The sequence below is a fragment of the Orycteropus afer genome, unplaced genomic scaffold, assembly GCF_000298275.1.
Source record: "Orycteropus afer afer isolate SDZICR_OR568_19922 unplaced genomic scaffold, OryAfe1.0 scaffold00402, whole genome shotgun sequence".
Lineage (NCBI taxonomy): Eukaryota > Metazoa > Chordata > Mammalia > Tubulidentata > Orycteropodidae > Orycteropus > Orycteropus afer.
In genome coordinates, this window is record NW_006921989.1 from 1364381 (window position 1) to 1387316 (window position 22936).

At 47.2% G+C, this 22936-nt stretch overlaps 1 protein-coding gene across 1 annotated transcript in view; it reads left to right on the forward strand.

Moving 5' to 3' along the window:
• Nucleotides 1-22442, forward strand: part of ILF3 (interleukin enhancer binding factor 3) — a 32789-nt gene extending 10347 nt beyond the window's left edge. The window contains exons 4-22 of the mRNA XM_042782645.1: nt 6466-6550; nt 6969-7198; nt 7305-7482; nt 10256-10403; nt 11735-11826; nt 12218-12313; nt 12808-12919; nt 13348-13445; nt 14015-14126; nt 14234-14344; nt 14718-14917; nt 15367-15534; nt 15929-16066; nt 16190-16366; nt 16458-16611; nt 16775-16828; nt 20332-20691; nt 21559-21687; nt 22306-22442. Coding sequence (XP_042638579.1) covers nt 6466-6550; nt 6969-7198; nt 7305-7482; nt 10256-10403; nt 11735-11826; nt 12218-12313; nt 12808-12919; nt 13348-13445; nt 14015-14126; nt 14234-14344; nt 14718-14917; nt 15367-15534; nt 15929-16066; nt 16190-16366; nt 16458-16611; nt 16775-16828; nt 20332-20691; nt 21559-21687; nt 22306-22442 — 2779 coding nt within the window. The remainder of the gene's footprint in view (nt 1-6465; nt 6551-6968; nt 7199-7304; nt 7483-10255; nt 10404-11734; nt 11827-12217; nt 12314-12807; nt 12920-13347; nt 13446-14014; nt 14127-14233; nt 14345-14717; nt 14918-15366; nt 15535-15928; nt 16067-16189; nt 16367-16457; nt 16612-16774; nt 16829-20331; nt 20692-21558; nt 21688-22305) is intronic.
• Nucleotides 22443-22936: the final 494 nt, after the last annotated feature.

The following is a 22936-nucleotide window of genomic DNA, read 5'->3' on the forward strand; positions in this document are numbered from 1 at the left end:
TTGGACATGTGGGAAGATGTCATGAGTTTGTTTCCCTCATCCCCTGGTTGCTACCTGAAGAGCTAAACATTTTCCTGTGATACTGTGTTGCAGTGCCTAAGGGATTTGATAGTTAACCAGAAGGCTGGCAATTCAAGGGAAGGAGGAAGGAAGAAAGAGCAGGCAGTCTTGTCCATAAAGATTTACCGCCTTGGAAAAACAATGGGGGGGTCACTGTGAGTTGGAATCGACTCTATGGCAGTGGGTTTGGTTTGGTTTTATGTTCTCTCACAAGCCGAAGTGAAAATACGTTCCTTTGGCTTATCTGGTGGGTGCCGTGGAGTCATTCCCGCTCATCGTGACTCCATGTGCAACAGAACAAAACACTGCTGGGTCCTGCTGTTGACATTGGTTCATCTAAGAGTAGTTAAAATGACTCCTTTAATACATTGTCTTTGTACTTTTATAGTTTTTAAGGCATTTCCCTCTGTTGTCTCCTTTAGTCTTAACTGTCTGCAACTCTGAGGTAAAAGTAGTGTTTTCATCCTCATTTTTGACCCAGCTCTGAAAGCTTAAGTGATTGGCCTTAAGATCCCACAGCTGCCACATTAGAGGGCCCAGGCACAAACCTAGCGTTTCTGTCTCCAAGGCCAGAGGATACTCCACAGTACCAGTGGTCCCCGAGTCTCCCAAAGCAGTGGGAATTTCAGAAGCATTTTGGAAACAACCTATACTTGCCAACTTTTTTGTCAAGTAAAATATTTAAGTAATTATACCATTTCCATCCTTTCATAAGGAAGGAAGAACATCTTAACACTAAAAATATAAGAAAAAATTAACTTAAAGCAAAGGACAGTGGACAGTCCTTTAAATTGAAGATTATTTGTGAAAATGTTTCTAACTTGGGCATCTCAAGAATCAGTGAAAATACTGTTCAGGAAACAAAACTGGCAATCAGTGCCCTAGACTCTAGATTTTTGTTGGATTTTTAAATTGCTCAGCATGGCATTAATAACCATATTTTAGATTGGCATCTTTTGACTGGGTTGCTGTGTCAGTTCCCTTCAGTGTGTCCTGATGGTGTGAATCTATAAGAAGGTTGTGGAGTCTTTTCACTTCATAACTCTAGATAGGATAGCTCTAGTCAGGAAGCCAGGGGCGCTGGGTTGCATGCAGCACTGTGAATTTCAAAGCTGAATTCCAGCCTTAGGACCATTCCTGAGAGTTGTGGGGAGAGCTGTAGGACTAACTGAAATACCCTACAACAGGTCAACCACCTGCACGTGTTTCATGTAATCCCTGTTTACCCTGGAAGATAGATGGATGGGGCTGTCCCTGTTAGAAGGTCACCACTGTGCCTGTATCTTTCTTTACCAACAGCAAGTGTCATGAATCTCATAATTAGTGAGAGATCTGAAAGATGGTCATCACACCTCAAACATATCGTGTGTGGTTTAAGCTTCTGTAACTGCATGCTGTGGGTAGGCTGGTTTCAGGGACCAAAAAAGGACAGAAACCTGATCCTATGTGTCAGAACATCCCAAACCACACATAGTTCATGTTTAAATCCGTATATTTCATTTTCTACCTGTATCCTCCTCGGTTTCTTTTTAGAGAGACAAGGCTGGTAAATACCTGGCTTCATTTGTGCCCAAGTTTAAATCAAGTTGTGATTGTTGCTATACATAGGTGGTATGGGTTTCTTACTAGTATGTTCCTCACTGGAAAGGCTCTTGAAAAGGAGCTTTCTGCTCACCCAGAAGACCCCTGGGTCAGTTAATGTGCTGGATTTTTTTTGGCATTCAAGAGGGGAGGGCTGGCTTCAGAGAGGCTGGCTTGGATGACAAATCTGGAATTCACATAGAGATAAATGAGGCCATTTTTGTTGCCCTGGGAAGGACCATTGACTTCAGTCATTGTTTTCAAACATTTGTTTTAGTTCAGATAATTGGTAGGTACTCTTACTTGGCTTTGTCCACCAAATTGGGAGGCATCGCTCTGGGCTACTCTAAGGAAGAAAGCTTTTAGATGAATGAACTGCAGACTGGCAAAATGTAGGAGGAAGAGCTAGCTTGAGCCCTGTGGGCCCCTTGTTGGGGTCCCTATGGAAATCTACATGTGGGATGTTTGTGTGCAGACAAATGTTTTTGGTGTGTGTGTATGTCCTTGACTTCTTAATGGGGTGATATTTTGATGCCATGAATGTCTTATTCCCCAGGAGCAGAAGAATGGTTTTCTAATCCAGACTTTTATTTTTCAGGTGATATTTTTAGTAGGCCACCTACTACAGAGTAAATTGTTTTACTCTGAACGATTTAGAGTAAAGTGTTGGGATGATGGCTCCAATGGTGGCAAAATAGTTTTTTGAAAACTAAGTTTATGGACTTGTGGATTTTTATAAATTTAATGTGTTAAATCAGTTACAGCTATATTTTTGCAGCATTTTATTATAAAAATATTTTTAAGCATACGGAAAAGGTGATGAAAGTTTGTGGTGAACACCTGTATATATAACCTAGATTCTGCCATTAACATTTGTTTATACTTTTGTTTCATGTATCTATCCATCTGTCAGTCTGCCTTTTTTTTCCCCCCAATACATTTTATATTTTAGAGCAGTTTTAGTTTTACAAAAAAATTCCACAGGAAGTAAAGAGGTTTCCCATATACCTCTTCCTGCCCTGCAGTTTCTCATGTTGATAGCCTGTTTTAGTGTGGTACATCTGTTGTGATTAGTAAACCATTATTGACACATTGTAAAGTCCATAGATTATGTGAAGTATGGATTTTGACAAATGCCTGGGTCCACTATATCATACAAAGTAAGTTCTCATTGCCTCCAAAACCCCTTGTGCTGTACCTGTTCATCCCCCCCAGGCCCCTCACTGATTTTTTTTTTTTTTTTTTACTGCTTATATAAATTTTGCCTTTTCAATGTCATTGTTGGAATCATCATATGTATCCTTTTCATGTTTTATGATTCATTTCAAAGTAACACAAAGTTGCATTCTTCCCTCAAACTCACATCCCTCTAAATGTTAAGTGTTGTTAGCTGCCTTCTTGTGGATTCTAATTTATGACAACCCCATATGTGCAGAGTAGAATTGCTCCGTCGGATTTTCACTGCTGAGTTTTTAGGAAGCAGATCACCAGGCCCTTCTTCTGAGGTGCCTTTAGGTGGGTTTGAACCACCAACCTAGTTAGTAGAGTGCTTAACCATTTGTGCCATTCAAGGACTCCTAAATATTAACTAGCGTTCAGTATTAGTTACAGTTCTTTTTTATTTTGAAGTATGTGTTTTGATCACTGCACACACCTCACCACTATCAAGATGGAGGCCATGATAATCACCCTGGAACGTTTCCTTGTGCCCTTCCCAGGTGACCCTGTCACCATCCCCTAGAGGAAACCACTGGTCTGTATCATGTGTACCCCTCCCCCCATCATTGATTGGTTTTACTTGTTCTAGACCTTCTTATAGGTGGAATCATTATTGTTTTCCTTACATTGTCCCAGTTTTGAGATACTGTCTTAAATGTAGCCAGTGGAAACCCTCACAATCCTGTGTTTGTCTTTGAGAGCTTCCTTGCTTTCTGGTGCTGCAATGGTGATGCATGCTGACTTGGTATATTTTCTGTTTTAGGTGTCAAATCAACCATTTCTCTAAGAACTCCTTTTGATAGATTTTTAGACAATACCAGTTCTACAGAAGCCTTAATGAAAAAGTCTTAGCGACTTGGAACCTTGGTTTAATATTGTCTTAGTTACCTAGTGCTACTGTGAAACAAATATCAGAAATAGCTGGCTTTAAAGAACAGAAATTTGTTTTCTCATAGTTCTGGAGGCTATAAGTCCAATTCAGTGTTGTTTATTCTCTTATCATTAGCCCTGGGTGTCCCCTTGGCTTGTACGTGATCCTCACAGGGTGCTTGTCTTCACCGTGTGTTTGTGTCTGTGTCTATTCTGGTCATTTTGTAACTGAAAAATGATAGGATCCACCGTATACTGGTAGCCTCGTTAACATTAAAAAAAAAAAAAAAAAAAAAAACTTTTCCAAGTAGGACCACATCCAAAGGTACAGGGACCAGAAATTCAGCATGTATTTTGGGGACACACAATTCAATCCATAACAACCTTTATTTTACTTATAAATCTCTGCATTTGATACTTTTAGTGAAAGGAATTTGAGATGAAGGGGTTGATAAGCCTGTAAGAAATCATTGGCACATGGCATTGTTGGACTTGGAAGGGAAGGAAGGTATTTCTCCTTCAGGGTGTACTAGATGGTCGAGTCTGTGGAAATGGAACTTGTCTACCTTGTCCATCACTGTCCCCAGCATCTAGCCAGCGTGTGGCACAGAAGGGTTACATGCTAAAATACTTGTTGAATAAATAAATATGATTTTAAAGATCAACTTTCATTATCAGGTTGATGCATAGATGGGATGAGACTGGTCAGGATGTATAACCTGGGGCTTGCAATAGTAGCTACAATTGACTCCTTATCATACAGTACAAGAGTTATTTCCTGTGCCAGTCAGAAAACTGATTGCTGGGCGGCATGGTTCTTGTCAATTTAGAATTGGATTTCCTGAACTTTGTTAATGTTTAGATTGTCTACCATAGCTGTACTTCTGTAAATGCATTAGAAAAAAAACTATGAAGGGCAGTTTCAAATATGTACCACTGAATCCCAGTACATCCATCACCCAGCCTCACAGCTATCAACAGTTTGCAATCTTGTTTCATCCTTTCTCTTCTGCACCCCCACTGGAGTATGTTAGAGCAAATACCAGGCATGTACTTTCAGCCATAAATACTTAATGTAAGGTATGGAAAAGATAGATGACCTTTTAAAACATAGCCACAGTATCATTTGTTCCTAGCTGCCTGGCTGATAATTCCTGATACAAGATTCACTTTTTGCCTACCTATATCATGGTAACTTAGCCCCCATCACCACAGTTTGATGCTGTAGATCTGTTAAAGCAGGCACTGCGTTCATTGCAGGGTTTGGTATTCCCGCTATGTGCTTGTTTATAAGTTGACTTATTTCACTTTCATAGTCCCCTTGCAAAGGAGAGGGCCTTCTTCCACCTTGTAAAAGGAAACTTGTCCAAGAGTACATTGCTAGTAGCTGAGTGAGCAGGGTTCCATGCCCAGAAGTGCCTGGGGAAGCCAGCAGCTGAAGGCAAGGCTGGTTTATTCAGCTTTCTGTCCCCCTGCTCCCTCCACTACCAAGAAGCCTCTGACCTTAGCCTGCCCGCTGCCTAGCTCTGCAAGGGGCTCACCTCCGTTCCATCCTTAAGTTTTAAATCAACTTTGGAACTTCTAAATTTGCAACTAAAATTGCCCAGTAGCCCTGAAGCATTGGGGGGAAATTCTTGTTTTGACCAATCATGTAAGAGTTTATCCTTGAAGCATATGCCTTTCTAGTGTTAAGTCTCTGGACTGGCTCTTAAGTTAGATGGAAGGGGTGGAGGGGCTAGCTCTTTTAGTAGAATGGCTGGATTCAGCTGTTGTGTATTATGCTGCTGATTTTTTTTTTTTTTAAACTCATTTGCAAGATTATGGACCAGACTGTTTTCACAGAGTGGGAATTGAGTAGGTTGTAGTCAGCATGTTATTTAGAGGCCAGAATTGTAATTACAGTTAGGGTTGTCCTGAAGTGTTGTGTTGTGCACTTTAGTTGTCTCAGCCTCTTCATGGTTGCACCCAGTGGTAGTGTCTGGCTGACTCATGGGAAGTTAGCTTATCAGAAGGTTTTTGCTTTATCCATTTTGCAGAAGCCTTTTTCAGAATTGTTTCCTACCTTTCTTCCAGCTCTTTACCCTCAAGAGCCAGAGCGCCTTCTCCAGACACCAAGAATTTGATGAATATTTCTGGCTATATAATTTTTTAGAGACTTTGTTAATATCTTTAATTTTGTGTTTATAAAAGCCAACTTTTATATAAAGAAATGATGAAACAATATGGAAAAGAAAGTAAAAATCGCTTGAGTGTGACCTGAAGTCAGGTCTGGCTTTGAGAAACTAACTGATTTCATTTTTAAGGGAATTTCATAATTAGTAGTTTAGTGCCTTGGCTTAGCAGTGGTTACTTGGAAATAAGGATGTGTCCTGTGTTGTGGGGCACCTTAATGGGGCAGCACTGAGGTGTTTCATACTGGTGGCTATCTGGTTGCTAAAATTAATCAGTCTATGAAATATTTGAAACTAAAAAGATTTTCTGATCTTATAGATAGTTGAAGTGTTGATAACATCAAGGAAATCTGTTACAATTTGAAAAGATAAGCAAAAATTTGGTTTCCAGACACTACAGAAAAAGAAGCAAAAATGGTAAGAAAATTTTCTTTTTAAAATCACAGATGCTGTTTCTTCATTCGTGCACAGCGATTCTTGCAGCATTTCCCCAAGCATTTAATTCTATTATTACTATTTTTCATTAGACTTTCCCCCCCCCGAAGTCCTGGCCCCCCTCCTCCAGGCTATGGGGACTCACCCGCCGGGCTCGTGGGGGCACCCTGTGTGCCTTGAGCGAAGAGGAGCGGCTTGCGGGGAGGCGGCACAAGGCGGGTGCCGGCTCAGGCGCAGAGTGAAGGACTGTGAGGGAGGGCGGCTGTGCAGGGAGGGGAAAGGAGATGAAGGACTGCGAAGGGAGGGCAGTCAGGTGCCTGGAGCCAGCTGCCCCGGTGCATCCCACACTCCGCCTGCTGTGGACCGAGCTTTGTTGCTATTTCTGCTCCGTTAGGCTTTTTGAATTATAAAATATATATAGTAAAAACTCATAATATAAAAAGTCAATCCCTATTCCTCCCACTGCCCAGAGAGAACAGTTAAGTTTGGTTGTCGAACTTTTTATATCTTGAGTTGTGTTTACATAGTCTTATTTTTACATGAAGGTATAGCGTGATTCTGAATTGTGTAGCTTATAGATGGTGCATTACTTGGTCTTTTTCAGCTGTTTTTAACTTAGTTTTCCCATTTCAGCGTCCGGTGCGAATTTTTGTGAATGATGACCGCCATGTGATGGCTAAACATTCTTCCGTTTATCCAACCCAAGAGGAACTAGAGGCTGTTCAGAACATGGTGTCCCACACTGAGCGGGCTCTCAAAGCTGTGTCAGACTGGATAGACGAGCAGGAGAAAGGGAGCAGCGAGAATGCCGAGTCTGAGAACATGGATGTGCCCCCAGAGGATGAGACCAAAGAAGGGGCTGGGTAAGTCTGAGGTTTTATGCCTCTCTTCTCTAAGATAAACCTGTCTTTCCTGAGGTCTCTTCTGGCCAGACTGAACTATCCTGTGCTGTGTGTCTCTGTCCTTCAGGGAACAGAAGACAGAGCACATGACCAGGACCCTGCGGGGTGTGATGCGTGTTGGCCTGGTGGCAAAGGGTCTTCTGCTCAAGGGGGACTTGGATCTGGAGCTGGTGCTGTTATGTAAGGAGAAGCCGACCACTGCCCTCCTGGACAAGGTGGCTGACAACCTGGCCATCCAGCTTGCTGTGAGTGTGACTGCCTCCACTAGGCGGGGGGTAGCGTGCTCCTTGAGGATGTGGGGCAGAGGAAGAAATACCCAGCCTATGCCCTGCACCAAGAGGCACATTCCAGACTCATGCCTGCACCTGCTATGCTTTGTACCTTCACATTAGGTAGCTGACAGGTGCTGCCGTAGAGCCACTGAGATTCTGTGGTGAGTGACTGTAGCTACAATAACACCCAGCCACTCTGCCAGCCAGTGATGACCTGTGTCTGCCATGCACCAGGCTGCACTGTCCTAGGGCTGCCCAAGATTGAGTTTACGGAGCATGAAGTCACATCCAGACTCAGCTGATAGTGCAGTGATTACCTCTTCCTTTCTGATCCAAACCTGTTCATGAACATAATTTTTTTTTTCAAATGTGATTTGGGTGAAAGATTACAAAGCAAATTAATATTCTGTACAGTAGTAGTTCATACACATTTTGTTTCATGACATTGGTTGCAATTCCCATAATGTGACAGCTTTCTTCCAACTTCCTCCCTGTGGTTACCTTTTCCCTATGTCCTTCTTTCCTATGCGTACCTGTCCTCTGAGCTGTCTCCCTGTGCAAATACTGCCCTTCCGATCTCCCATGATTGGCTGTCCTAAGGACGCACCTACCTGGTGTAAATGTTCGCCTTACATGCCTGTCTGTTTGGCTGGAAGCCCCAGAATTGAGTTCAACCCCAGGCCTGAAGAAAAAAAAAAAAAAACTTTTAAAGACCAACTTAGTTGTTTTATTACAAAAGTATTAATAATAAACCATTTACTGTCCAGTCAGTTCTGACTCATGGCTACCCCACATGTGTCAGAGTAGAACTGTGCTGCGTAGGATTTTCAGTGGCTGGGTTTTCAGATGTAGATCATGAGTACCTTCTTCTGAGGCATCTCTGCGTAGACTGGAGCCTCTGCCATTTATTAAGCATTTACTGTGCTAGGTGCTGGGCATACCCTTTACGTATATTAGTCATCCTCATCACAACCCTGTGTGGTATGAGTTTTATCATTACGGTATTATGGGTGATGTGACTGAGGTGCAGGAAGCTCCAGGTTGCAGACTTGGTCCCAGGGTCCCTGGTGGGTGAGTTCTGAGGCTTTAGAATCTTCACAAATTAACCCCTGCATGCTACCTCCTCATCTGAGATTTAGGTGTAGGATAAGCAAAACAAAAGTAAAAACTAGCCATAAATCTCATTCCTAAGTGAGAAAGCCATAAACTTTTGTTCTATATATATGTGTGTGTTATATATATGTATGTGTTTATATGTATACACACACATACACACACTATGTATTTTATTACATGTATAGTAGATAATATTGAGGAGCTAAGGTGACCACCACTCATCTATCAGTTTGTCGAACTGTGGTGGCTTGTGTGTTGCTGTAAGGCTAGAGGCTGTGCCACCAATATTTCAAATATCAGGAGGGTCACAGGTTTCAGCAGGGCTTCCGGACTAAGGCAGACTTGGAAGAAGGAAAGGGCCATCCACTTCTCAAAGAATTGCCCAGTGAGAACCTTATGAATGCAGTGAACCACTGTCTGATGTATTACTGGAAAAGGACTGGGCAGCGTTTCATTCTGTTGTAGATAGGGTCACTATGGGTCACAATTGACTGAGTGATGATGAATTTTGAGTATTTAAGGTGAAGCCCTGAAATATGTTACCGGTAAGTAACTTTATTCTTGACTATGAAAAGTGTATGAGTTGAAGAAAATTAAGTTGATGGAAATGTTTTTAAATGTTTATTGTCACTATTAGGAGGGGCCTACTAGTATTATGGCTAGAGGCCAGAGATTGTGGTGCATGTTCTATGGTGCCTACGTAGAGCCACCTCAAAGAAGTAGCCAGCCCAGAATATTAGGAGTACTAAGGTTGGGACACCTGTAATTTTCAGAAGTGTGTTTGTCCTTCCTGCCTCTCCCTCAATGTGATATTTACTGTTTTCCCTTGGAAAAATAAATGCTTAAATTTTCTTCATCAAGTCATATGAAGATAAAAGCAAAAACTGGATTGTTGTGAACATTCTTTTAGACATGGATTTGTAGCATATTTATTTTTAATTGTGATAAAAATATATGTAACAAATCATTTTGTGATTCAACTTTTTTTGCTTGTGTAATTCAGTGACATTGACTACGTTCATCATGTTGTGCAATTATCACCACAGTCTTTTTCCAGATTATTTCACCACTGGTAGTAAATACATTCTTTTATATCCACGATGTGATACAAACTATTTGTCACAGTTTTCATTCCACAGTCCAGTGGCTGCTTATCCCAGTGTGGTGAAACCATTGGCTGCATGCTTACTCTGTGGTGGGCACTGTCCTTCCCACTCTTTTATTCAATTTAATCTTACAGCCTTTGGTGTAGGTTCTGTCAGTAAGCCTGTTTCACAGATCAGAAAACTCAAGCCTCATGAGATTAAGTGATTTGTCCAAAGTTAGACAACTATTAAGTGGCCAGATGAGGATTCAGATCCACGTCTCCTTCTCCCAGGGCCCATTCCAGTGTAAAGCTCCCCATGGAAGTCACTTCTCTCTGTGTGTAGCTACCTCCTCTTAGGAGTACCAAGAAAATGGCTAAACAGTGGCCCTGCAAGAGGGTGGTTCTGACAGCCTAGATGGGGGCACTTGGGTCCCACCACATCCCAAGACATGGTTGATCTCCTGTAGTAAATGGCGAGTCTAAATTGAGTTGTGGCTTGTGCTGAAGAGAAAGGGTGTTTGAAAGTTGTATTTTCTTTTTTAGGCTGTTACAGAAGACAAGTATGAAATACTCCAATCTGTCGATGATGCTGCGATTGTGATTAAAAATACGAAAGAGCCTCCATTGTCCCTGACCATCCACCTTACATCCCCTGTTGTCAGAGAAGAAATGGAGAAAGTATTAGCTGGAGGTAGGGAGGCTAATGGCCGCAGGGCTCTGGAAACTTGGTGTTCCCTCACTGTTCAAACGTGCTATTCAGTTTTAGACTGCCTTGAAAAAGGGCTCTTGGTGTAGATCAAGCACCTTTATTCTGAGATCCCATTTCCCATTTGGATTGAGTACACGGTAGTTTAACATCATGTTTGCACTAAAAGTGAGTAGCACTTTTCATTGGGGATTGCACCACGCCTTTTGTTGATCTTAATCTTTGAATGTTCTCATAAGCGTTACACTTGTTTTTCTGTTGAGCCGTTTTCTGGCCTTGAAAAAGTGTGTCCCTGGTGCTTTTGTGGTTTTTAAGATAGAAGATTTTCAGTAGAAGGTGACCAGATGGTTTGGTGTGAGCATCATGTTGGAGCTGTGCAGACAGCTTGTGTTGCTGCAGAACTGAGGGTGTATTCGTTTGTCGTCTTCAGTGGCCACTTTTTATTAGCCACAGGGATTGAAATGCAAAGTGTCAAAATCCACCTGGGCCCCCTCATGTTTCTCTTCTGTGTGGATGTTTTCTCCTCACAGATCTCACTGTGTAAAGCAATGGTAACAGGCCTCATCCAGATCCCTGACTTAAAAAAAAATGGCCGAAAAGGCAAATTGCTTTGGTTCTGTGGCAGCACAGGCTGACTGATCCCTTATTACCGTTCTATTCACTGCCTGTAGTTCTGACGCCTGATTGTGACTACCAAGGCCCTTCTAGCTTAGCAACTTAGGGACTCTGGACCTTTGACCAACAGGACTCTCTCTGTCAAGGGCTGGGGGCTAAGGCAGTCGAGCCTGTGGGCGGAGGTGGCCCCTTTGCTGCAGATACCTTATGGCTGCGGTAGGAAGCAGGGAGTTTCTTTCCACTCCCCCCTCCCACACACAAACACACACACACACTTTTTTTTTTTCTCCCCCCATTGACCTTTTTTTTAGCCCAGCTAATTCCTTGGGAGAATGTGGGGAAGAAGCAAGGTCACAGTCTGTCAGAAGATAGGATTTGCCTATCTGTCACGTCCTCCATGGGATGATTCCTTTTGGAGTAACTTCCCAATTTTGTTTTTGTTTCCATTTTTTTCTTTTTTCCTTTTTTTTTTTTTCTTTTTTTTCGTTTTTCCTTTTTCCTTTTTGATGGGGGCCTCCAGTTTTGAAGATTTGCTCTTGGGAGAGTCAAATGCACTCTAGCCCCTCCTTCCCTGGTCAAGGGTGGAGACAGACTCTTTAGGAGCCTCAGCTGCCCTTTAGGAAACTGCCACATCCCCTTCCCACCTGACAGAAACCCCTTGGTCAAACTGTACCTTGTCTTCTTATTCCATCCATGAATAGAAACGCTATCAGTCAACGATCCCCCGGACGTTCTGGACAGGCAGAAATGCCTTGCTGCCTTGGCGTCCCTCCGACACGCCAAGTGGTTCCAGGTTTGCATTTTGTTCTTCTATTTGTCTTTCGGTAGAGAATTCCTAAGTTTTAACTTGGCTAACTTTCACAATAAGATTTCTTTAACATTGAAGATAGCCGTGCCGAACTTAGCACCTGTGGCTGTGCAGTTGCTAAAGGAGCACACATACCCCAATTTGACATCCCCAGAGGAAGCTCGTAACTGTGTAGGCGGGCTGCTGCTGCTGCTGCTTTGTACTAAGAGTAATCTTATTCTTGTACATGTGGTGAGATCGCTGCTCACCACACTCGTAACGGTTGTGAACATTTACCATTTACCCTTGACAAAAGTAGCACTGTGAGACTTGTTTCATGTTTGCCTTGGGTTCAGGGAGATGCCTGTGTGTAAAGAGCCTGTGATTTGTTCTCTAGGCCAGAGCCAATGGGCTGAAGTCCTGTGTCATTGTCATCCGGGTTCTGAGAGACCTGTGTACACGTGTGCCCACCTGGGGTCCCCTCAGAGGATGGGTAAGGGCACCCTCTAGCTCTTACCACCCAAGGATCATGCTCAGTCAGAGTCTCCCCCCTCCCCCCACAACCTCCTAATCTCAGGAATACTCTGTGGTTACTGGGCAGGAGTGGGCCCTTTGGGGTGTGGTGAATATGTCCCCGGCAGAGCTGCTTGTTGAGCAGCGCTATGTGGCACACCCTGGGCAAGGACCCTCTGTGGAGGATGTAGCCAGGCATCACACACTCAGTACCATGCAGTTTACTCTGTAAAGAAGATGCTTTCTGTAGATGCTCTTGGACAGGGGCCAGCCAAGTACAATCCACTTGCAGTTCTCGTCACTTGCCTGTTTTTACAGTCCACACCTAAGAATGGTTTTCGTAATTCTTAATGGTTACATTTGAAATACGGGTACTTAGATAATATACAGCCTGAAATATTTAGCATTTGACCCTTAGGGGAAAGTTTGCTGACCCATTCTGCCGTGTGGCTAACTGTCACTCTTACCTTTCAGCCTCTGGAGCTTCTCTGTGAGAAATCCATCGGCACAGCCAACAGACCCATGGGTGCCGGCGAGGCCCTCCGAAGAGTGCTGGAGTGCCTGGCGTCCGGAATCGTGATGCCAGGTTGGGGCCTTCTGCTTTGCCAGTTGCAGGGAAAGGACAGGATTGAGGCCCTGAGGCCGGTTCCATGCTGGTCCACTGAATGGGTTAGGGCAGCAGCAGCTCCGTGTCCACCCCCTAGGGCTGAAGCATGTGACTACCCTCTTGCACCATCATATCCAGCCCTGTGCCGGGTCCGCAGCTGTGATTTAGAGGGCGGATCCGGGGGCAGTGGTGACCCACTCCCACGTGAATTTCTTGCTCTGAGACACATGTGGATTATTTCTCTCAAGGGCTGGACGCTGAGTGGGTCACCTAGCTCAGCGTGTTTTCCAGAGCTGGGTGTGGATGGGGTGCGGGGGGGTAACGCACCTGATTCCCTCAGCCAGCACAACTCTTCAGAGATGTTAAAGGATAATCCTCTGCATATCTTCCTTGTTTCCTGCCTTCAGATGGTTCTGGCATTTATGACCCTTGTGAAAAAGAAGCCACTGATGCTATTGGGCATCTAGACAGACAGCAACGGGAAGATATCACACAGAGTGCGCAGGTATAGTCATCGCCATTGCAAACGTGAGCCCTACCCAGTCTTTAATCACTGGCTTCCAGTTCCATTACTGGGTATTCTCAGGGTAGCCACTGGATGTGTAGGCTCAGGTTGGGGACTGAAGGCAAAGGGATTGTGTCTGATACAGGGCGCCCCAATCTGGGCTGCTTCTTTCCCCGGGCGCCATGCGTGGTTGTCGTCTGCCCCCTCAGTCTGCTCGAGTGCTATTTTCAGACACCGAGTTCAGCGAGGAGATATGTTTGCTGTGTGGACTGTTCCAGGGGTTCTTCCCCTGCAGGCCCACCACGTGGCTCCGTGTGGCAACCAGTCCCCAGGTTGGGATCTCCTGTATTCCTCTCAAGGGGGGTGGTCACAGGCTGGTCTTCCACCACAGCAAGGCTGGGCCCTAGCAGTCAGGCTTTCCCTGGCTGTTGGGGGACCCCTTGCTGTTGTAGGGGAGACCACTAGCAACCCACTGAGCTCCTGCCCCCTTACAGAAGGCATTAGTGAGCACACACCACTTGGCGGTGAGCACAGGGCAGCAGGGTCAGTGTCCTCTTCCCCTTCTCTAGCATGCGTTGCGACTCGCTGCTTTTGGCCAGCTCCATAAAGTCCTGGGTATGGACCCTCTGCCTTCTAAGATGCCCAAGAAACCAAAGAATGAAAACCCAGTGGACTATACTGGTAAGCATGCAGCAACTTTGGGGGGCCTGCAGCCATCCCATTGTTATGGCTCCTGGCAGAGCAGAAGACCGGATTTCTCAACCACTCTGTCCTGTCGGTTCTTTCAGTTCAAATCCCCCCTAGTACCACTTACGCCATTACACCCATGAAACGCCCAATGGAGGAGGATGGGGAGGAAAAGTCTCCCAGTAAGAAGAAGAAGAAGATTCAGAAAAAAGGTACAGCAGTGGCTTTCTCTGTAACACTTACTTTATTCTCTGTCTTGCTGCAGTTATGTGGCATCCTAACGTGAGATTGCTTTTGTTTAGTTTTGGGTTTTAGACATGATATTATGTCCTTTTACGAAATATTAAGTACAAGGCATGTGCAGTGGGATGGTTGTGCCTTAGCTGCCGACCATAAGGGTGGTCTGGCTGGGAGAAGTACAGGCAAGTCCTGGGTAGTGATGTGGTGTCCAGAGAATCCACTGTTGCATGTAACAGAAGGCAGTCAGGAGTGCTTTTCCCTCTGATTGAGAATTGACCCAGTTCTCTCTGTGGCAGAGAGCTGTTGACATCCTCACCCAGAGCAATCTTGGTGTTGTCTTTGTAGAGGAGAAGGCGGAGCCTCCCCAAGCTATGAATGCTTTGATGAGGTTGAACCAGCTGAAACCTGGGCTGCAGTACAAACTGGTTTCCCAGACTGGGCCAGTCCATGCCCCCATCTTCACGATGTCTGTTGAGGTAGATGGGAATTCATTTGAGGCCTCGGGGCCATCCAAAAAGACTGCCAAGCTGCACGTGGCTGTTAAGGTAAGTGTGGACACCTGTCATTGTGCATTGTAGGCTGGCCTCGCTGGCTGCTGATCTCTTTACTTTATCTTCGGATTCTTCAGATCCTTTGTCCCATACTTGAGCCCTAGGTGTGGATACCATGGGGTTTAGGAATGGCATACAAACACTGACGCAGTTAGATGTTTGTTAGACTTGCTACATTGCACATGGCTAGAGGGCTTTTTAGTGAAGGGAAAAGGTAGACATGCCACAAGCCTTGCTGTGCATCAGCCTGTCCTGGGAGCTTTAAGGCAAACAGACCCTTAGATTTCCGGGCCCCACTGTCACAGCTATTGATTCTGGATACCTTGGGGCTGTGGGGACCAAGGTGTCAATCAGGCTCGGGAAGAACCAGAATGGGTGGCTAGTCCTGACGCAGATGCAGAGCCCTTCTTCACCAGGCCCTGGGGGCCTCCCCTCCTCTGCAGGTGTTACAGGACATGGGCTTGCCGACAGGTGCTGAAGGCAGGGACTCCAGCAAGGGGGAGGATTCCGCTGAGGAAACGGAGGCGAAGCCTGCAGTAGTGGCCCCTCCCCCTGTGGTGGAAGCTGTCTCCACCCCTAGCGCTGCCTTCCCCTCAGATTCCACCACTGAGGTGAGCACGGGGTGGGTGCTGGGAGGGACTAAGAAAGGACTCAGAAGGCAGCTCCAGCAGATGGTTACTGGTCCTTTCAGTTTCCACACAAAGGGTAGGCCTTCAACCCATAGCAGAAAGGGCCTTCTGATGTAGAGCCAGCATCCAGCAGCCCATGAGGTGGTGGTCCATGTTCAAGGGTGTATCCATTCCGCAGAGAGAGCGCAGGTGGGGGCAGAGCCACTGCTGAGTCTCCACAGATAAGTTGACAGATAATTGGTGGCAAAGGACTACAAGGTGAATGGCACTAGGGCCTGAGCCTGGGACCAGGAGCAGGGCAAGCTGCTGCTCCTCCAGCTTGTGGGTGGAAAGCCTGTGGCTAAGTTTGTTGGTTTTCCTTTTTGTTTCCCCTGAGAACGTAAAACAGCAGGGGCCGATCCTGACCAAGCATGGCAAGAACCCAGTCATGGAACTGAATGAAAAGAGGCGCGGACTCAAGTACGAACTCATCTCGGAGACGGGGGGCAGCCATGACAAGCGCTTCGTCATGGAGGTGAGCAGCTGTGAGCTGCGTCCCAGCGCAGATACCTTGGTGTCTAGAGATGGTCTCTTGATGGAGGTTTCCTGTCCCTTGAGAAGGGGCTTCGTATGATCCTCTGACGTTCATCTGTTCTAGGTTGAAGTGGATGGGCAGAAGTTCCAAGGTGCTGGATCAAATAAAAAGGTGGCAAAGGCATATGCTGCCCTCGCTGCACTAGAAAAGCTGTTCCCTGATGCCCCTCTTGCCCTTGATGCAAACAAAAAGAAGAGAGCCCCAGTACCTGTCCGAGGGGGCCCTAAATTTGCTGCTAAGGTACGTGGTTGCACTCGCTGTCTGGTCTTGGCAGCAATTCCTGTGGTGTTTTGAGGACGGAGTTAATGTAACTTGTCCTTATTCCCTCTAGCCACATAACCCTGGGTTTGGAATGGGAGGCCCCATGCACAATGAAGTGCCCCCACCCCCAAACCTTCGTGGTCGGGGAAGAGGAGGGAACATCCGTGGACGAGGGCGAGGCAGAGGATTCGGCGGTGCCAACCATGGAGGCTACATGAATGCTGGTGAGGCTCTTGTTATTTGCTGTCCCTGTGTGCCTGACCTGTGTGTGGCATTGAGCTCCATACTCCCTCAACCTGTTTAGTCCCTGGGTTTGGGCAGAAAGTGTGAGCAGGGGCAGGGCAGACCCATTTTCTGCCCCTGTAACCTCGTTCTGTTCTCTTCCAGGTGCTGGGTATGGGAGCTACGGGTACGGAGGCAACTTGGCAACAGCAGGCTACAGTAAGTGTGTGTTTCTTTGTCTTGAGCTTGGGAAGAAGCTGCAGCTTAGCTCCTGGGCCTGAGTTAGAGCAGGGTTGCCCAGCATCAGCAGTCTCCCTGAGACTTAGGAGGGGCCCATGCATTTTTTTGGTGATTAGGTCAGACTGTCCTCAGGCCCCCTCCCCGGCAAACGTGTAATATATTCTTTAAATGTGAACACACAAGCTTGTGTGACTGCACAGTTCCTTAAAGGTCAGAATTTTAAATTTCTCTGCTTTGAGCCGAGTGAAGCACCAACCCTGTGATGATGCTTTTCCCGACAGTGCACAGCTCTTGTCTTGAGAAGGAGCCTTCATTGGGGGGTTACAGAGGCAGAGAAATCTAAAACATGAATTTCAAATGTGGCGCTCTGTGCCATTTTTCAAAAGAATTCTAATTTTTTTTCTCTGCTCTGTCTCCCCCTTTTGTAGGTGACTTTTTCACAGACTGCTACGGCTATCATGATTTTGGGTCTTCCTAGAGCATCTAAAAGTATTGCACACAAAATCAACTTTTTACTCCACTTTTCTCGAACTCCAAAACCCAAAGTGTCCGTGCTGTGTCCCTGTGCTTCACTGGGTTTCTCAACCGTGGCTTTTCACCGCAGCTTGTCTGAAACTCTTAGCCTGCAGAATTTAAGACAATGGCAGTTTTTATCGTGATTTGCCTTTGAACTTGGTCATATTGAAGTTCACAATAAGTGGAAACATTTTCAGAGAATGTATCTGTGTGCAGCCTTGCACAGAGTTCTAGAGCCAGCGTTCCGCATCAAGGCAAAAGCCCACCTTTGCTTTTTATGGAAAGCATTACTTTATTTAAGAGACAGATCATGAAGCATTTTAATCTACCTTTGTCTTAATTTACAGCAGGTTTTGTATGAATTTTTAACCTTTTAACAAATTCCCAAATCTGGTTGATGCCTTTGACAGTAATGAAACTATTTTCACCACATCTGAACCCCAGAGTAACCGGCTTTTCTTTTATAAGCATGTAAAACGTTGGGAACATTTGGGGAGCTGTAAATTGTGCTAAGTTATCCTTTCCCGCCTTTTGTAAATGCCCTGGTGGGTTATTGTTTGGGGATGCGATATTTTGTGGCTGGTTTATAGCTAGAGAGTGAACTTGAACTCTCAAAGGTATCAAAACTGTGCTTCCATTATTAGTGCAAGAAACAGGCTGTAAGGAGTAGAGAACGTGAAATTTTGCAAGTCTTAATCACAGCTGCAGTTGTGTGGAATTCTGGAGTTTTCTTTTCAAATGGGCCTGTGAGAACTGTTAATCGAGCAGAAAGAACCTAGTACATGGCCTGCTGCCCCCCAGCCCGAGATGGGGCTATAGCTGCTGGGCACGCAGCTGCACCAGACTCCAGATTGCCTGAGAGCAGCTGCCCTGTCCCGTCTGAGGGCCACGCTGGAGTTGAAGCTTCTCGTCTGTGTGCAAAGGCATGGGGAGGGACTTAGGCTCTTCACTCAGAGCCCATTTCCTGGTGGGAATGGTTAGGAATGTGGAAGATCTGGTGTGCAGGTTTTTTTGCAGCAAAGCCTGCCTCTCTGTTGACTTGCAAGATTTTACGTTTATTCAGGCAAAACTGGTCAAAATGATTACTACATAATTTGTTCCCAGAGGTTTGAAACATTCAGTGAAACTTTTTAAAAGACTTTCTTGCATGATGTATTTTTTTTTTTAGAAAGTTATTGTTTGAGAATAATGTCTTTTGATACCAGGAAATAGTTATCCTGAATGACGTTGACAACTTCCCCTACCCTTTATTTTTTTTTAATCAATACATGTTAAAGTAACAAGCCCTCGATACTTGGTGTCTTCATTCATGTGGCTTCAGGAGGGGGCGGTGGAGCCACCTGCTGAGCCGTGGGGCTTAGTGTGGGGTGCTGGGGTGACGGAGGTCGAGGGGACTTGGGTGAATTAAAGAGGACCTTCCTGTCCTCCAGTGTCCTCACTGAGCTTTCACGTGATGCTTTCTTGCCCTGTGGGACACGTCCTTCTTGGTGTTTTGGTTTTGTGATGGGGTGGGAGGGCCGCTTGAAGAAAACACATTGACGTCTGCTGACCAGTTCTATCTAAATTCTTGTTTAAAAGGCCCGAGACACGCCAGTGTGGAGTGCACATCTCCAGTGGGTGGAGGTCTGTAAGGACTCCAGAGGCCTGGCACACTTGGTGCTGTGAACAAGGAGGGAAGGACTGGCTGTGTGGGAGTGTCCCCTCGCCCTTCTGCCCATCCTGGGCACAAGCAGGGCAGACTGGGGGCCAGCACCAGCCCGCCAGCCCCGGCCATCTGAGCAGAGCCAGTGCCGACTGGCAAAGGTGGCTGGGTGCTTAGGCCACCTGCTCCAGGGAGCCCAGCAGCTCTGTTGCACCTGTTTCAGCCTGGGGATTGCCCAGCTGGGGTGGAGGGCCACCCACACGACCTGCCCTCCCCTTCTCCAGCTTCTCCCATCCTCTGAGCCATTCTACCCCTGCTGAGAGACTGCTGGTAGGGGGCTCCCTGGTAGGGCTTCCATGGAAGTGTAGCTTGAGCTGACCCCCTCCTCTCCTCCGATCAACTAGAGTCCCTGATGGGGGCAATGTGTTGACAGACGTATCCTGGGGTTCCTACCTGGTGACCAGAAGGGGAGCTCTTCACCGTGACATTCTCAGCTTCAGAGCCTGTGAATGTGGCGGCTTCACTGCTCGCTTGTCATTCCTGCTGCTTGTCCTGCCCGTGCCCAGCAGCTGTGCTGGGAACAAGGATGGGCTTCTGGGCAGCCCCTAGGGCTGTAGCTCAGGCCACATTCCAGTTCCAGCCTTAGCCAGTCTCCCGTCCCCTGTGAGGATGAGAATCCTCCTTTGAGTCGTGTGTTGGCACAAGGGATACGAGGAAGACACTGCAGGTCATCTGGCCACATCTCGATTTGTTCCGTCAAGAACCATGTCAGACTAGTTTGTCTTCTAAGAATGATTATGGTGCTAGGAGCCTCGTTAAGAGCATCTCCATGGCTGTCGCCCAGGCCTGTGGCTGCTGAGCCTTTTCCCAGCACAGTGGGGGGGAGGTAGGGTGGCCAGTTGCTGCTCGGGGCTTTGCTTTTCCTGTCACTGTTGGGGACATCTGGGTAGCAGTGAGCTAGTCTTGAATGTCATGCAGTGCTCGGATTCCATCTCACTGTAATGTTGACATCCGCTGCAAATGCTGCTGCCGGCGTGCTGCCTGCCGCTGCTTGGCACAGATCCAGTGTTGTCATCAGCTGATGGGTGAGTGGAGCTGAAGGCTGGGCCAGCCCAACCAGGCTACTGTGATGATTGGAGCTACCGCTCCTCTCCCTCTTTCCCTTGGCCTTGGGCAGCATCCATGGATGGAGCACATGGGGCTCCCAACTCCTGGGCAGGTGCTTGTGGGTCAGCCTTCAGGGCCCACAGCTTCGACTTTTCCTTTCCTTCCCCACCCCCTGCGCTTCCTTGTGCTACGCCTGACCCGTTGCCTTCCTGTTTAGGTCAATTCTACAGCAACGGAGGGCATTCTGGGAATGCCGGTGGTGGCGGCGGCGGGGGCGGTGGTGGCTCCTCTGGCTACGGTTCCTACTACCAAGGTGACAACTACAACTCACCGGTGCCCCCAAAACACGCAGGAAAGAAGCAGCCACATGGAGGCCAGCAGAAGCCATCTTACGGCTCTGGCTACCAGTCCCATCAAGGCCAACAGCAGTCCTACAACCAGAGCCAGTACAGCAACTACGGTCCCCCCCAGGGGAAGCAGAAAGGCTACAATCATGGACAAGGCAACTACTCCTCCTACTCCAACTCCTACAGCTCCCCCGGGGGCGGATCAGACTACAACTACGAGAGCAAATTCAGTGAGTTGGCTTCCAGTGCCCTGAGGCCTGGCGCACAGCCCATGGAGTGGCAGACTCCCAGCACTGTCAGACCTGGCGGAGGGACTAAACGGAGGACAGGCGGTACTGGCTGCAGGGCGGGTGTTAAAAAAAAGTCCAGGGGACAGAATCCCCGTGGCACAGGTCTCTCTCATTCCCTTCCCATCACACTCTCTGAAGGCAGGTCCTGAGGTTCCAGAGACTGGGGGTTGAGACCGGAGCATACAGGTGGATGGAGCCTGCCCAGCCCAGGCTGGATGACTGTGAAGTGATCTCCTAGGCCTGGCTTTTGAGATAGTGTTGCATCTAGGGCCTCAAAGAACCTGAGCAGTTTCCTCAATGGGCCAGAATATTCTTCCCACTGCTGCTCCCCAGCTGTATGTCTCCCTTCTGCTTGGTGCATGGACCCCGCAGGCTGGGCCATGCTGGTTGTCCAGCTAGGGAGTCAGTGGGCATTTACTCTTCCTGATGGAACAGCAGGCAGCAGTGTGGCTGAGGGCCTCAGAGAGGCTGTGCTCTGTGTGCAGGGCAGGGTAGGAGCTGAGGAAGAGTGGGCTCTCTGTCATTCCTGAGTTGTTAGGAAGATGGGGTTGGAGGTACATACAGGTGGGAAGGTAGGATAGAACTCTACTCTTGAATTTGGTGACGGCCTGGCCCAGTGTGAGGTGATCCTGCATGGCTATCGCTGCTGCGTTGGGGTGACCTGTGGCCTATTTAAACATTTAGAACAGGGAACTCTGCAAAGGCTCAGGGCCTACTAAGTCCAGCAGTGCACCACAGAGGCCCCGACCCTTACCAGCCATGGGTCCTTCTCAGGGCCCTTTAATCACGCTGTCTTCTCTTCCCCAGACTACAGTGGTAGTGGAGGCCGAAGCGGCGGGAACAGCTACGGCTCAGGCGGGTCGTCCTACAACCCAGGGTCACACGGGGGCTACGGCGGAGGTTCTGGGGGCGGCTCCTCATACCAAGGCAAACAAGGTGGGCCTGGAGTGGCAGTGGCACAGCGTGGGGATTGTCAGCTCAGAGCCAGCTGGGGCCATGCAGTAGCTGTTGCGGGGTGCTGACCTGCTGTGAGCAGAGCGGCCGGTGCACAGGCTTGTAGTGGCAGCTGACACTTGGCTTCTGTGTGGGGTGCATAGGGAACAGACGGGAGCGTAATGACTCCATCAGACTGGCCCTGCGGGAGCACTAGCTTAGACACACTGGCTTCTCAGGCTTGTCAGAAGCTGGAAATGCAGACTTGGCTCATGAAATTGCCCTACTCTTCAGTGTCAGCACCTTCTTGAAGAAATGGTGACAACACTGTAAGGCCACAGCATCTGCTGCTTGAGGAAAAGCTTAGCCTCATGGTCAGGGAGCTGAGTTACAGCCCCGGCCGCAGACAAGTCTTTGAGTGGGCAAGTTGGTCTCCCTAAAACCAGAGTCACGCTGGTTCCACTGTGAGGGTGATGGTGAAAGATCATGATGCATGGAGGGCACGTGGCAGAGCTGCCAGCCCTGACGACACTTGTGGGTGGTGGTCGGTGTCCTGAGCCCTGATTGCCCAGGCAGGCCCATCCCGTCCACTTGCCTCTAACCCACGCGTTTCTCTCTTAGGAGGCTACTCATCACAGTCGAACTACAACTCCCCCGGGTCCGGCCAGAACTACAGCGGCCCTCCCAGCTCCTACCAGTCCTCACAGGGTGGCTACGGTAGAAACACAGACCACAGCATGAACTACCAGTACAGATAAGCCCCCTCCCTGTGGGGTGAAGATTTATACCGTCTACACTTGCACCCCATTGGAAGATACAGTTTTATGCATCACAGTTAACATGTCAACCAGTCCCTCCAGGCCCTCTTGCCCTGTCCTTTCCTGGTTCCACGTTGCCGTGTTGTGAGGTGCAGCTGGTCACTTCTGTGACCCGTCCTGTGACCCATATTTAGCTGTGTTTGGGACTCCATGTCTTCAATGGTTTGTTAGTTATCATCACAAATTTGTCTGAGTAGCGTTTTTGAGTTCTTGCAGTTAAGTATCCCTCTGTCTATTTACAGTTGGTGTTAGTGTTAACTCAGTTTGTCTTTAAATAGTTACAGACGGGATACAACATCTGTTAATGCTTTTGTGAAGTGAGTTAAACGAGCTTTCTGTATTTTAATGCTTTAGTGTTTCAGTTTTATAAGTGAAGATTTTATTTTAAAAACCAGTGGGAAAGAGTGGGGTTTTTTTTTTTTTTGTTTTGTTTT